Source organism: Callospermophilus lateralis, chromosome 12, assembly GCF_048772815.1.
Source record: "Callospermophilus lateralis isolate mCalLat2 chromosome 12, mCalLat2.hap1, whole genome shotgun sequence".
NCBI lineage: Eukaryota > Metazoa > Chordata > Mammalia > Rodentia > Sciuridae > Callospermophilus > Callospermophilus lateralis.
In genome coordinates, this window is record NC_135316.1 from 97,485,542 (window position 1) to 97,499,873 (window position 14,332).

General features: G+C 41.7%; 1 protein-coding gene across 1 annotated transcript in view; it reads right to left on the reverse strand.

Annotated features, from left to right (window-relative positions):
* Uggt2 (UDP-glucose glycoprotein glucosyltransferase 2) overlaps positions 1-14,332 on the reverse strand; it is a 175,125-nt gene that overhangs the window by 37,791 nt on the left and 123,002 nt on the right. The window contains exons 29-30 of the mRNA XM_076872262.1: positions 5,706-5,791; positions 1,302-1,386 (exon numbers count right to left, since the gene is read on the reverse strand). Of these exons, the coding sequence (XP_076728377.1) occupies positions 1,302-1,386; positions 5,706-5,791 (171 nt within the window). The remainder of the gene's footprint in view (positions 1-1,301; positions 1,387-5,705; positions 5,792-14,332) is intronic.

Genomic DNA, 14,332 nt, shown 5'->3' on the forward strand with positions numbered 1-14,332 from the left:
TTGAACTTGCTAATTCTCACTCCAGGCATGTGAAGGCCAGCCATTGAATGCTTACTTTTGGTGCTGCATTATTGGTTTCTACTAAAAAAAAAAAAAAAATGATATGTACTTATTATAGTTTGCTATTTCCTGGAGTTATTTTCAAACATGGTTTTAATGTCTTTAAAATAAATTAATAAAATAAGCACAGTTGTTTCAGAGTCTGTGTCAACAAAAAGTTTGGAATCTTCATGTCTGTTTTCTGTTGTTTGTCCTGGTTTTGTGTATTTGCTCATCTTTGGCCATGTGCTGGCCTCTGCACTTGAAAAATTTGATTGCAGTTTAGGCTATTTTAATCTTACTGCAGAGATTTATGGATGTTTCTGCCAGGTGTCTGTACATGCTATCAATCTGGAACTATTTTAGTACCAATTAAAGTTAAGAATTCCCAGGATTATTTTGTTGATACAAACTTGGACTAAAAGATTACATGGGATAATTTACTATATTTTGTCATTACCCTGAAGATAGGACCAGTTGATCATAGCAGGAGGTCTTCTAAAAAAATCACCTGCTTTATCTGGGTCCCAGGTTTTAATTTCTGTTCCTATAACCTAGCAAATCAAAACAACAATTCAAATGTGACAGAACAAATGTTCCCAGGGAACAGCAGCTTTCTTGGGCCAAGAGAAGCTTTGGTGCTTGCTTAATTTTCTAGGTTTTTCAATTTCCCTTTAATTTTATTTCCTTACTCTCCTTATTATTTCATTGTTGTCAGATCCTGAAGTGCTTTTAAGATTTAAACATTTACCCAGTATTTTTAGTAGCCTTAAGTAGAAAGTTTGGTTTGTTTAAAAGAACTATACCAGCCAATATTGAAAACTCCCCTTGTAATAGTAGATAATAAATGAAAAGACAAAAATAAACATTTTTTAAAAAGTAAGGAAAAAATTCTTTTTCTCTTTAAGGAAAGAAACATCACTTTTTCATTTTAGTACTAATTTTTCAACCTGTGTTCTTGAGCTAATCCTGTAACATTGTCTGGCTACAAATAAGGCAAATACAATAATATAGCAAGACTAAAGAACAAAAACAAAAACAAAAAAAAGAGAGTTATTCCTTCTTTCTATAAGCTGTTTTCCCTTTATGACATTAACCTTCCTTTCACTTTAAGAGTTTCAATACAACATTTGAGGCAGTATTATAAAAATCTTTATAGACTAAAAATGAAGGAAAAATAGATTCCTGTTAATATTAAAAATAAATCCTAAAGAAAAAAGGAAAAAAGAAAAAAGCCTATAAAAAGCTTCAGCCTCACACACCTGTACTTCCAGTATCTTGCTCTTGAAACTATTTAACACAACAATGACATCTCCAATGTCTGGCTGAGAGTCAGTTCCTCTATGCCTAAAATCAGAAAAACACAGATGTTTGTAATTCAAGAGTACACATACAATTATGATGACACAAATAACAATTCATTTCGCTATAAACCTGTGTGGTATTACTTGTGTAACTATCATTTCTTGTTTCTATATTCAGTTAAGATATACATTATATTTAAGAAATCATCCAGTAATGTTTAATATAAATTTAAACTGCACAAAAATAGCTGATTAAATGCAATACTGAGTATCATTTGGAAAGTTTAAACTACTGCTTTCCTTGCTGGTGTATATCAAGGATATGACAATATTAAAATCTTTCAAATCTGACATGTCACAATGATAATTAAAATGTGAAACATTTTCTAGACTTAAAAATTTTCTTATATATTAAATGAATTCTCCATTGTCACTTTTTAAATATCCAATAAACATTTTCAAATACCAAAATTCAAGGGTATTGTAAAACACACAAGACTGAAAATATGTCTAATGTTATGGTTTTGATATGAGGTGTCCCCCCAAAACTCCTGTTAATCAGGAATATTCAGAGGCGAAATAGATTATGAGAGCTATAATCTAATGAGTCCACCCTGGTTTGAGTGAGCTGACTCGGTAACTGAAGGCAGGTGGGGTGTAGCTAGAAGGACTGCTTTTTGCTGTGGCTCCTTCCCCATGAGTTGAACAGTTTTCCTAGGCTGGGTCTTTCCCTCATGATGTGCTGCCTCATCTCGGGCCCAGAAGAATGAGGTCACCCATCTATGGACTGAGACCTCTGAAGCCTTGATCCCCAAATAAACATTTTCTCCTCTAAGTAGTTCTTGTCAGGTATTTGGTCAGTGATGCAAAGGTTCACAAAACAGATGTCCATTTATATTACCTTATTGTTTTTATATTACATATAATACAGATCATTCTTTTAATTTTCAAACGTGCTTAACAACTAAGTATGAAGTTGTGCTTAATTACTTTTGGTATTTTTACTGTGTACCGAAACATTCTATTGTAGAAACTATTTATGATTTGATTACATTTTCCCACTCTACCAGGTGGAAGACTTAGTAGTGCTGATCAATGACACCACAAATGTTTTAGAAAGAATTTATTTGTGGAAATGTTGTGTCTATTAAATAAGGCAGGAAACTTCCTTATACTGCAGGAGTCAGAAAGTTGAACACTTTTTTGTGGTTGGTTATAGACTCTTGTACTATGGTTCTGGTTGATAATTAGATTCTGCTAAACAGATAGCATCTGGACCATAGAAGTGAGTGGGGCTATATGCTAATTCTTGGCTAGTTTCTTTTGGCAAGTACAGTCAGGGATACATGAGGTTTTCTACATCAGTATTCTAGCATCAAGTGCATAGCTTTCTGGTCATGGACAGACAGCTAAGAGCAGTTTTTTGCTTTTTCACTTTTAGAATCTTAGGAGAGGTACAGCTCTCCCTCCTTGGTCACTTCCTCAGTTTTGTACTATCGAAGGCTCCTGGGAGCCATCCCTCCTGGATCTTACTCCTTTTCAATTTTTCCTAACACAATGTAAAAGCAACCCGTTCCTTTTGCTAAATTCTTTGATAATATATGAAGTCAGCCATCTGTTATGGTTTGAATGTTTGCCCCTCTACAACTCATGTTCAAACTTAATTGCCATTGTGACAGATTATTAAAGAATAAGACCCTTAGAGCAAATTATATTCCATGTTTTTATTATTATGTCAAAAACTATCGTAATGTTATATGTAACTAAAAAAATATTAAAAAAAAGAAAGAAACCCAAACCTATTTTAATAAAAGGTAAGACCCTTAGGAATTTGGCTGTGAGGAGGGCTCCATCCTTGTGGGTGGGTTTTGTGCCATTTTAAAGGTAGGCGTAGCCCTCTCTTGTACCTTCTGTCATGTGCCTTGTGCCTTCTGTAATGGGATGATACAACAAGAAGGTCCTTGCCAGAGGCTGGACCCTTGATCATGGATTTTCTAGCCTCCAAAACTGAGAAAATAAATTTATCTTGGAAATAAAACAATGTAAAAGCAACAGTTTTACAGGTAGTTTGTATTTTATAGTTTTGTGAACTTTCTTAAAATATCTTAAAATTGACAATTAAAAAATATATTTTGGGGCTGGGGTTGTGGCTCAGCGGTAGAGCATTCGCCAAGCATGTGCGAGGCCCTGGGTTCGATCCGCAGCACCACATAAAAATAAATAAAATAAAGGTATTGTGTCTAACCCCCCCAAAAAAAACTTTAAAAAGATATATTTTTATTATGCGTCTTTTGAAACACCAACATCATGAAATGGCTAAATTGAGCTAATTAACAGACATTGCTTCAAATTTTTTTTCTATTTGTTCTTTTTAGTTATACATGTGAGCACCATGTATTTGGCATATCATACATACATGGAGTATAATTTCCCATTCTTGTGGTTGTACATGATGTGGAATTTCACTGTGTATTTATATATGAAGATAGGAAAGTTATGTCCAATTCATTCTACTGTCTTTCCCATTCCCATCCCCCTGCAATCCCCCACCCCATCCAATCCAGTGAATTTTCACTACTTGCACCCCCATTGTGAGTCAGCATCCATATAACAAAGAGAAAAAACTCTTAAAATCTACTCTGAGATTTTCAAGAATATAATATGTTGTTATTAACTACAGCCATCATGATGTACAATTGAGCTCTTGTTTACTTTTCCTAAATGATCAGATAAACCAATACCTTCCCAACTCCATCCCTTCCCCACTCCACCCTCATCCCTGTTGGTCACAGTCACTCTACATTTGGCTTCTATAATTTTAACCCTTTTTAAAAAATGTTTTTTAGTTGTAGATGGACATATTTATTTATTTTTATGTGATGCTGAGGCTTGAACCCAGTACCTCACTCATGTTAGGCAAGCACTTTACCACTGAGTTACAGCCACAGTCCTAATTTTAACCTTTTTAGGGCCACATATAAAGTGAGATCATGCAGTATATGGCTTTCTGTGTATGGTTTATTTCACTTAACAATTTCCTCCAAGTTCATCCATAATGCCAAAAATGGCAGAATTTACAAGGTTTTGTTCCTTTAGTGGTGTTACAATTCCCTGGCTGTTGATGATCCTTGTGGTTCTAGGTTGGTGTCTGTGCATTTAAGGAAGTAAGGACTTATTCCAATCTTTGCAAACTGGCTTTGTCTGAGAGAGTCCTTTGCTAGTCAGCCTATACAGAGATTGTGTGTAGCCCGAGTAGTAAGGTCTGTAGGGAGGACATGGAACCTGAATCTTCAGGAAATGGCCTTAAATGTCTTGGTTCACAAGAGGTGACATGGTGCTGGTTAGGGCTAGTAAGTGGGTCTACAGGACAGGCCTGGCACCTGAGTCCACTAGGATGGTCTTAGAGCCACAGTATATGGGATGATCCTTAAAGTTTGAGTCCACATGGGCTGCTTAGAAACTTGAGTCTACAGGGGTCAACAGTTGGAGAAAGCCAGCCACACACTGGGGTTTAGTGGGGCAGGGCTAGATCCTAGATTCACTAGAGCCTAGGTCATGGGGTCCAGCCAGATGTTGGAACAGGTTTAAAGCCTGGAACCATGAGGAGCATGAGGAGCTATGGGAGCTGCCCAGATTCTGAGTTCATCTAGAACCTGGAGCTGGGACAGCAGAGACTAGGCTAGACTTGTGCTAGGACCTGGGAGTATCCTAGGGCTGGGGGCAGTTGGAGCTCTGAACTCTAGGGGCTAGTCTGGCCCTAAGATTGACCTGAACACTCTGGGAGCTGGCCTAGTGTGCTGGGGTAGGCTTAATAGTGGAGTAGACCTGGAAACTTAATATACCAGGCTGGTCTAAAACCTGGAGTTACAGAATCTTGCTTGAAACCAGGTCCTGGAGGATCAGCTTGTGGGTACTGGCTGGAGTCTAGGACTATAATGGCTTTGAGGCCTGACTGGTGCTGGGTGTTACTAGAGTGGGCCTAGGTTTTGGATCCAGGACAAAGTTCAGTGTTCACTTTCTTCTCTCTGGGCTGGGCTCGCAGCAGTTGTGGGAAGATGCTAAAGATAGACAAAACTGGTCTTCCTATTCTATTCAATACATTTTTCCTTATTTCTGTGCTATAAACAGGTGTTGTATATCTTACTCGATTTCTTTAATTATTATGAAGGGATTTTTGTATGTGGATAGTTGTTCAAATTCTTACGGGATAGACAAGTCCTGAAAAATTGTATTCTGTCACCTTGCTGCTATTTGGACTTAGGCCAGTATTAACATGTTAATCGCTGTTTTGATGATACTGGTTATGTTGCACTAAATAATTATTGACATATAAAATAATTTAAAGAGGGTCACATAACTCACCCAACTATTTGATAAATATCTTCTGATTTTCCTTGGCGTAATTTCAGCATCCAAGCACCTGGGTTTGCTTTTAATTGAAAATAGCCCTTTTAAGATGAGAAAAAAAAAAAGTCACTGTCTTACATAATTAAGCACATGCCACATCCAATTATCCAAAAGGGCTATAAATAAATTATTCAAGAATGTATTTATTAAATGTGGAAAAAAAATTCTACAAATGAGTACTAAGAAAGGAGATTTTACAATAACCTTTAAAAGCATGTTCTGGGGAGGTAGCAAGACAGTAGATTAGAGTGAGGTAGCCTTTCTCCTAACTCAGCTACCCAGAACTCAAGCAGCAGGAATACTGCTTCTCCCTGACGCTTAGAGCAAAAAATCCTGAGACTGGAGGGGCAGTTTGCCCTAGCCAAACCAGACTGTTCAACTGATTACATGGATCTTAAAAAAAAAAAAAAAATGTCACCCTAAGTTTATTAATCGTCCACAGAGAGCAGATCCAGGAGTCATTTTGGGATTATAGCACTGCTACTGCTGGGACTACAGCACGGCAGTGCCAATGGAAACTGGAAACCCGGATCCGTGAGTTCACGGCTAGATCCACATAAATCTATCTGAGCCTAGCAAAATATAACTGAACCTAACAAACGTGTGGAAAATCAGAAACTGAGAGCATTTCACTTGGGAAACACAAGTTGGAGAGGTTAGAGAGAACCTGGCCCTCCCCTGACTCTGTGAGTCCTGTGGCTCAGAGGGGCTAACAAGGCTACAGAGGATCAGGAAGTTGGAAAGCTGGGTGTGAGGGCACCTGGCTCTCAATTTGCCTGGTTGACCAGTCCTAGCACCTACCAGTACCCAGGGCCCACCCAGGCTGGCACCTGCTGGGTCCCAGATTCAGCACCCTCCCTAGCCCAGCACGCACTGGGTTCTGGCACCAACCAGCCTAGTCCTCGGGGCACTCTCCAATCCAGCACCTGTCAGGTCCAGAACTCAGCCAGCACCCACCCAGTGTGGCACCCCAATTGGTCCTTGGCACTTGCCCTTCTCTAGATCACATCCAGTCCAGCATCCACTGGGTCCCTGGGTCCTGGGTGCCCTCCAAGTCTGGCAACAGTCTGGCACACATGGGGGCTTCCCCAGCTCCCCCTGGTCTCCTACTCTGCCCATTGAGCCCACAGCTTTGCCACTGGCCCATTTTACCACCAGGCTTACCTGGCCCAGCCCATAGATTCGCCACTGGCCCACAGAACCCATGGCCCAGCCCTAATCCTCCTGGCCCAGGCCAGCTAGGTCAGCCAGACATAACCAGATGCTTTGTTCACCATTCAGCTGCAGCCCAGCCTGACTGGCCAATAACTTTGCAACCAGACCCACCTGACCCAGCCACCCACTTCACCACTCAGCCTGCCAATCTTGGCACCTGGCAAACCACTACACTGCCTGCCCTAGCCACTGCTTTTCCACCAGGCCTTAGCCCAGCTTGCCCAACAGGCCACTTCATTGCCAGGCCCACCTGCCCCAGCCAGTGGCTCTGCCACCTGGCCTGCAGCCCAGCCAACCCACAGCAATCTTCCAAGAAGGGAAGTTGGGAAGACTTAAACCTGAACCTTCAGTTCAGTGAGCAACACAATACACAGGATTTGCAGCCCACAGTCCATTCTATTCTCCCTTGTTCAGTTCACACATCAAGATGAAAAAAATAAATAAAAACATGGGTACATACAGTCAACACATATTCTATTTTATCCTTCATAGTAGAAACAATTCCTTAATTTCTTAACTTTTCACCAAGATTTCTCACTTTTTTTTTGATTATTAGTTTGCTTTGTTTTGCTCTTTGTTTTTCTGTATTTGTATTTCTATATTTGGTTTTTGTTTTATTTGTGTACTGATTGATTCAAGAACATCTATACATATTTCTTTTTTCCTTTTCTAGCCTTTTTTTTGAAGGTGTTATTTTCCCATGCTCTGTTTTTTAAGGGTCAGGGTTTTTGATTAGTATATTTTGATTTTGTGAAGTCTTTGCCACAACTCTCTTGTCTCCCTCACTTTTCTCTATTGCTGATAGCCAAATTCCATTCTTTCCTCCTCTATATTCTTACTTCTACTTTTTAGAAAAATTATTTATTCTAATTTGTTATACAAGATGGTAGAATGCAATTCGTATCATATTACACATATAGAGCACAATTTTTCAAGTCTCTGATTGTACACAAAGTATTTTCACACCATTCGTGTTTTCGTACATGTACTTAGGATAATGATGTCTAACTCATTCCACCATTATTCCTATCCCTTTGCCCCCTCCCCGCCTTTGCTCTATGTAAAGTTCCTCCATTCCTCCCACGCTCCCCGATTCCAATCGCCATTATGAGTCAGCATCCTCATATTAAAAAAAATATTCGGCACTTGTTTTTTTGGGACTGGCTTACTTTATTTATCTAGCATTATATTCTCCAACGCCATCTATTTATCTACAAATGTCATTATTTTATTCTCTTTTAATGCTGAGTAATGTTCCATTGTGTGTGTGTGTGTGTGTGTGTGTGTGTGTGTGTGTATACACACACACACCAAAGTTTCCCTATCCATTCATCTACTAAAGGGCATCTAGATTGGTTTCACAACTTAGCTACTATGAATTGTGCTGCTATAAACATTGATGTGGCTGTGTCCCTGTAGTATGTTGTTTTTAAGTCCTTTGGGTATAAACTGAGGAGTGGGATAGCTGGGTCAAATGGTGGTTCCATTCCAAGTTTTCCAAGGAATCTCCATACTGGCTGCATCAATTTGCAGTCCCACCAGCAATGTATGAGTGTGCCTTTCCCCCTCATTCTTGCCAACATTTATTGTTGTCTTCTTGATAGCTGCCATTCTGACTTGATATGAAATCTTAAGAGTAGTTTTGATCTGCATTTCTCTAATTGCTAGAGATGTTGAACATTTTTTCATATGTTTGTTGACTGATTATATATCTTCTTCTTAGAAGTGTCCATTCAGTTCCTTGGCCCATTTATTGATTGGGTTATTTTGTTTTTTTGGTGTTAAGGTTTTTGAGTGCTTTATATAACCTAAAGATTAGTGCTCTATCTGATGTGCTTGTGGTAAAGATTTGCTCCCATTCTGTAGGCTTTCTGTTCACCTCACTGATTGTTTCTTTTGCTGAGAAGAAGCTTTTTAGTTTGAATCCGTCCCATTTATTGATTCTTGGTTTTAATTCTTGTGCTATAGGGGTCTAATAAGACTCCAATAGGAAGTTGGAGCCTAATCCGACATGAGGAGATTTGGGCCTTTTTCTTCTATTAGACGCATGGTGTAATTCCTAGGGCTTTGATCCACTTTGCTTACTTCTACTTTTTATTTCCCTTCCTCTTTAATAACAAATCCTAAGTTACTGCTGCATCTGCCCTATTCACCCTTTGAAAGTGCAAACACTTTTCTACCACCCTCTCTTCTTTCCTCATACTCAACTCTATGCTTAACACCTCTTAATATTAATTGATGTATACAATGTCTGCCCCTGCCACCAAAGGCACACAATAACTAATACAGTAGAAGTCATAGATAACACCTATTGTTTGATCTTATGCCACATCTAATTCATGATTATTTACTGTTTTTATTGATGGATTGCTGATCCTACTATTTATACGTATTGTATTAATTAACACTGTAGATATCAAAATAGGAACTAAGTACTTGGTCTACTGCTATATATTGTTTGCATAGATTGTTGCTATCATTGGGCTCTTCCCAAATTTGTGAGGTACTAGTAACATTGACACTATAAAATTCATAAGGTAGAAACTCTACAGCTCTAGATCCATCTAGATAGATGGGTAGACAAACAGAAAAAGCAAGGGAACAAACTGTCCCAAACAACACAGAATCCCTCAACAACAGATTCCAAAGACATCACACAGAGGAAATGTGAGAGATAGTATTCAGAAAGTTCACAGTTAAACTGATTGATGAGATAAAAGATAATGTAAGAAATGAAATTTGTGAGTAAATTCAAGAAGTGAAAGATTACGTCAATAAGAAGATAGGGGACTGAAGTTGTGGCTCAGCGGTAGAGTGCTTGCCTAGCATGTGCAAGGTGATGGGTTCGATCTCAGCACCACATAAAAATAAAACAAACAAAAAAAAATAAAAACAAATAAAAGTATTGTGTCCAACTACAACTAAAAAAAATATATAAAAAAATAAGAAGATAGGAATCCTGAAGAATAGGTTGGAAATCTTTAAAATAAAAGAATCAATTAATTTAAAAATTCATCAGAAAGTTATCACCAGCAAATTAGACCACCTAAAAGACAGAGTTTCAGGCAATAAAGATAAAAATAATCTTGAAAATGAAACTGATCACAGAGAAAAGATGTTAAGAGACCAAGAACAGAAATTCCAAGAAATATGACATGACATGAAAATACCACACTTAAGATTTATCAGGAAAGATGAAATTTCAGAGATACAAACCAAAAGAATACAAAATCTTTTCAATAAAATTATATCTGAAAATTTCCCAAACCTTAAGAATTAAATGGAAAATTAAATACAAGAGGCATATGGGACCCCAAATATACAAAATTACAACAGAACCACACCATATAGATAGAATTTTAAAGTTTGCCTCAGAAAAATGACAGGTTGCATTTAAAGGAAAACAAATCTGGATCTGAGCTGATTTCTCAGACCCTGAAAGATAGGAAGTCTTGGAATATATACCCAGTACTGGAAAAAAAAAAAAAATGGATCCCAAACAAGAATACTATACCCAGCAAAATTAAGCTTCAGAATTGATGACGAAAAAAAAACTTTCGTGATAAATGAAAGTTAAAAGAATTTACAACTACAACGCCTGTAACATAAAACATACTCAATAAAATATTTCATGAAGAAGAAATGAAAAATAAAAGTGAAAACAAGAAAGGGAGAAACTAAACTGAAAGAATGGTCAATCAAAGAAGAAATTAATTCAAATTAAAAATCAGAAATAACTCAAGCAGACAGACAATAAAAATTATCTCTCAATAATACCACTGAAAGTAAGAGCCTAAACTCATCCACCAAAAGACAGAGACTGGCAGACTAGATTAAAAAACACGAACCAACAATATGCTATCTTCAAGAGGCTAACTCATAGACAAAGACATCCACAGACTGAAGGTAAAAGATTGAAAGAAACATATCCTTCATATGGGGTTTCTATCCTCATATCAGATAAGGTGAACTTCAAGCCAAAGTTTATTAAATTGACAAAAGGCATTTCATACTGCTTAAGGCAATTATACATCAAAAAGACATAGTAATAATAAATATTTATGTCCCAAACAATGGAGCATCTACATACAAACAAACCCTTTTCAATTTCAAGAATCAACTAGACTGCAACAAAATAATTCTGCGTGACTTTACCATGCCTCTCTCATCACTGGAAAGATTCTCCAAACAAAAATTAAATAAAAAAGCTATAGAACTAAATAAACTAAAAAACACATAATAATTTAAATTTAATAGACATATATAGACTATTTCATCCAATGACCAAATACACTTTCTTCTCAGAAGCACATGGATTCTTCTCTAAAATATATCATATTTTAGGCCACAAAGCAACTCTTAGCAAATACAAAAAAAAAAGGTAATACCTTATATTTTATCAGATCATAATGGAATGAAATCAATGATAAAATAAAAAATACAAGCTACTCTAACACCTAGAGACTAAATAATATGCTATTGAATGACCAATGGTTAGCTGAAGAAATCAGGGATGAAATAAAAAAAAGCACTGAGAGGTAAATGAGAATAGCAATACAACATATCAAAATCTCTGAGACACTATGCAGGTGGTTCTAAGAGGAAAGTTTACTGCATTGAGCTCATTCATTAAAAAAAAAATAGAAAGTAACGAAATAATAACTTAACATTACATCTCAAAGCCTTAGAAAAGAAGACCAAATCAACAACAAAAGCAGTAGAAGACAGGAAATAATTAAAATCAGAGCTGAAATCAAAGAAATTGAAACAAAAAATATTCAAAAAATTAATGAAAAATGTTGGTTCTTCGAAAAAATAAAATCAACAAACCACACTTACAAAGAGAAAAAGAGATTCTTGAAGATGGCCGCGAAGGGAGTGCAGTAACTCCGTGTACTGCGTCACTGTGAGGGAAAATGACGAGTTAGAATGGCTAAAAGCTATCTTGTTAGGAATTTCCAGCAAAATTGGGGTGCTCCAAAACCTAGTGGAAGGATTTTCATCGCACGAGGATCAGCTTCAGGGGCTCAAACACGAGCGATCTATCTGTATGGAGCGCTGCTTGTTCGGCAGATCACCCCGTGGCTGGAGTCTGCGGCGCGCGCTGGGAAATGACAGGCTGGTGGCGCAGAGATACAGCGATGCTGATTCTGCGGGCTCCTGCCAGCTAGGCATTTGCTGAGCTCGGAGCTGAATTCTGGGTTGGAGACAGGGGAAGGAAACAGTCCAGTTCGGTTCTCCACACCGGTCAGACCACGGAGGAAGCCAGCGGCCACCATCTTGGAGAGCTGACGTCACCATCCTTGTTTTCGACTGATTGCAGCTCTTTCAGCTATAGAACAGGTAATTTCAGGCTGACAATTGTCTGCGTCTCGCAGACAAATTGCTCAGACTTAGTGCTAAATAACCCGCGGAAACTGCTTCTTGGAGCCTGCTCCTATCAGAACACGCACCAAGCCCGGAGTGGTGGAGTTCCGGCTCCCGGAGCTGCTCTGGCCCAGGGCTATAGAACCTGCGGAAACTGCTTCTTGGAGCCTGCTCCTGTCGGTACCAAGTCCGGAGAGGCCGAATTCTGGCTCCCGGAACTGCTCTGGCCCAGGGATAAAGAACCCGCGGAAACTGTTTCTCGGTCCGGGTCCTGCTGAATACTGTGGAGGCCAGAGGGGCGGAGCAGAGCCGCCGCTGGAGCCCGGAATAGGCCCAACGACCCGCCGGCGTGGTGTTGCGTCGCCCCGGCCAGAGCGGGGCAGAACACAGCCGCCGCCAGCGCCCGGAACAGGTCCAGCGACCTGCCGGCGTGGTAGTCAAGAAACCCCGGAGGCAGCGCTGGCGCAGGAGCCGGCGGGAGCCGCGCGGCGCGGGACTCCCAGCTACCGCTCCCACCAGTGCTGACAACTGAGGTCTCTTGCACTGACTCGCCTCGGCGTGGGACTCACGGCTACCGCTCCCACCAGTGCTGACAACTGAGGTCTCTTGCACCAGATACGGAAGCGTGGCTACCAGAAGGTAAGCAAATTGGCTGGGGGTTCTCAGCCCCAAGCTCTACAAACTTAGGGCCTGAGGGAGGCAAACAAGGAGAGTGTGCCCAGGCACTAATGAAACAGCTGCTCCACGCGTGTGCAAGGTAGGCGGACCCACTACCCACGAGCAGAACAGGCACAGCAATCCACAGAGCAGCAGAGCCACCCCCCCCCCGAGCCTACAAGGTAGGCAGACCTGCGACCTACCGGCAGGTCAGGCCCAAAAACCTGCGGAGGGGCACAGCTGCCCCACGTGCCTGCTAGGTAGGTTGAACCGTGACCACCAACAGAACAGGCCCAGCGGCCGGCCAGACACATCGCCCCGCCCCGGTTGGGGGAGGGGCAGAGCCACCGGGCGCCTGCAAGTTAGGCAGACCTGCGAATCACCAGCAGATCAGGCCCAGCAACCGCGGAGCGGCAGAGCCACCCCCGGGCCTGCAAGGTAGGTGCACTTGCCACCCACCGGCAGGTCAGGCCCAACAAACTGCGGAGGGGCACAGCTGCCCCACGAGCCTGCTAGGTAGGCAGAACCCTGACCACCGACAGAACAGGCCCAGAGGCCGGCCAGACACATCGCCCCGCCCCGGTTGGGGGAGGGGAAGAGCCGCCGGGCGCCTGCAAGGTAGGCAGACCTGCGTCTCACCAGCAGATCAGGCCCAGCAACTGCGGAGCGGCAGAGCCACCCCCGGGCCTGCAAGGTAGGTGCACTTGCCACCCACCGGCAGGTCAGGCCCAACAAACTGCGGAGGGGCACAGCTGCCCCACGAGCCTGCTAGGTAGGCAGAACCCTGACCACCGACAGAACAGGCCCAGAGGCCGGCCAGACACATTGCCCCGCCCCGGTTGGGGGAGGGGCAGAGCCGCCGGGCGCCTGCAAGGTAGGCAGACCTGCGACCCACCAGCAGATCAGGCCCAGCAACCGTGGAGCGACAGAGCCACCCCTGGGCCTGCAGGGTAGGCGCACTTGCCACCCACCAGCAGGTCAGGCCCAACAAACTGCGGAGGGGCACAGCTGCCCCACGAGCCTGCTAGGTAGGCAGAACCCTGACCACCAACAGAACAGGCTCAGAGGCCGGCCAGAAACATTGCCCCACCCCGGTTGGGGGAGGGGCAGAGCCGCCGGGCACCTGCAAGGTAGGCAGACCTGCGTCTCACCAGCATATCAGGCCCAGCAACCCGCGGAGCGGCAGAGCCACCCCTGGGCCTGCAAGGTAGGCGCACTTGCCACCCACCGACAGGTCAGGCCCAGAAACTCTCGGACGGACACAGCTGCTCCACGCGCATGCAAGGTAGGCGGAACCGTGACCACCGACAAAACAGGCCCAGTGGACCGCCAGACACATAGCT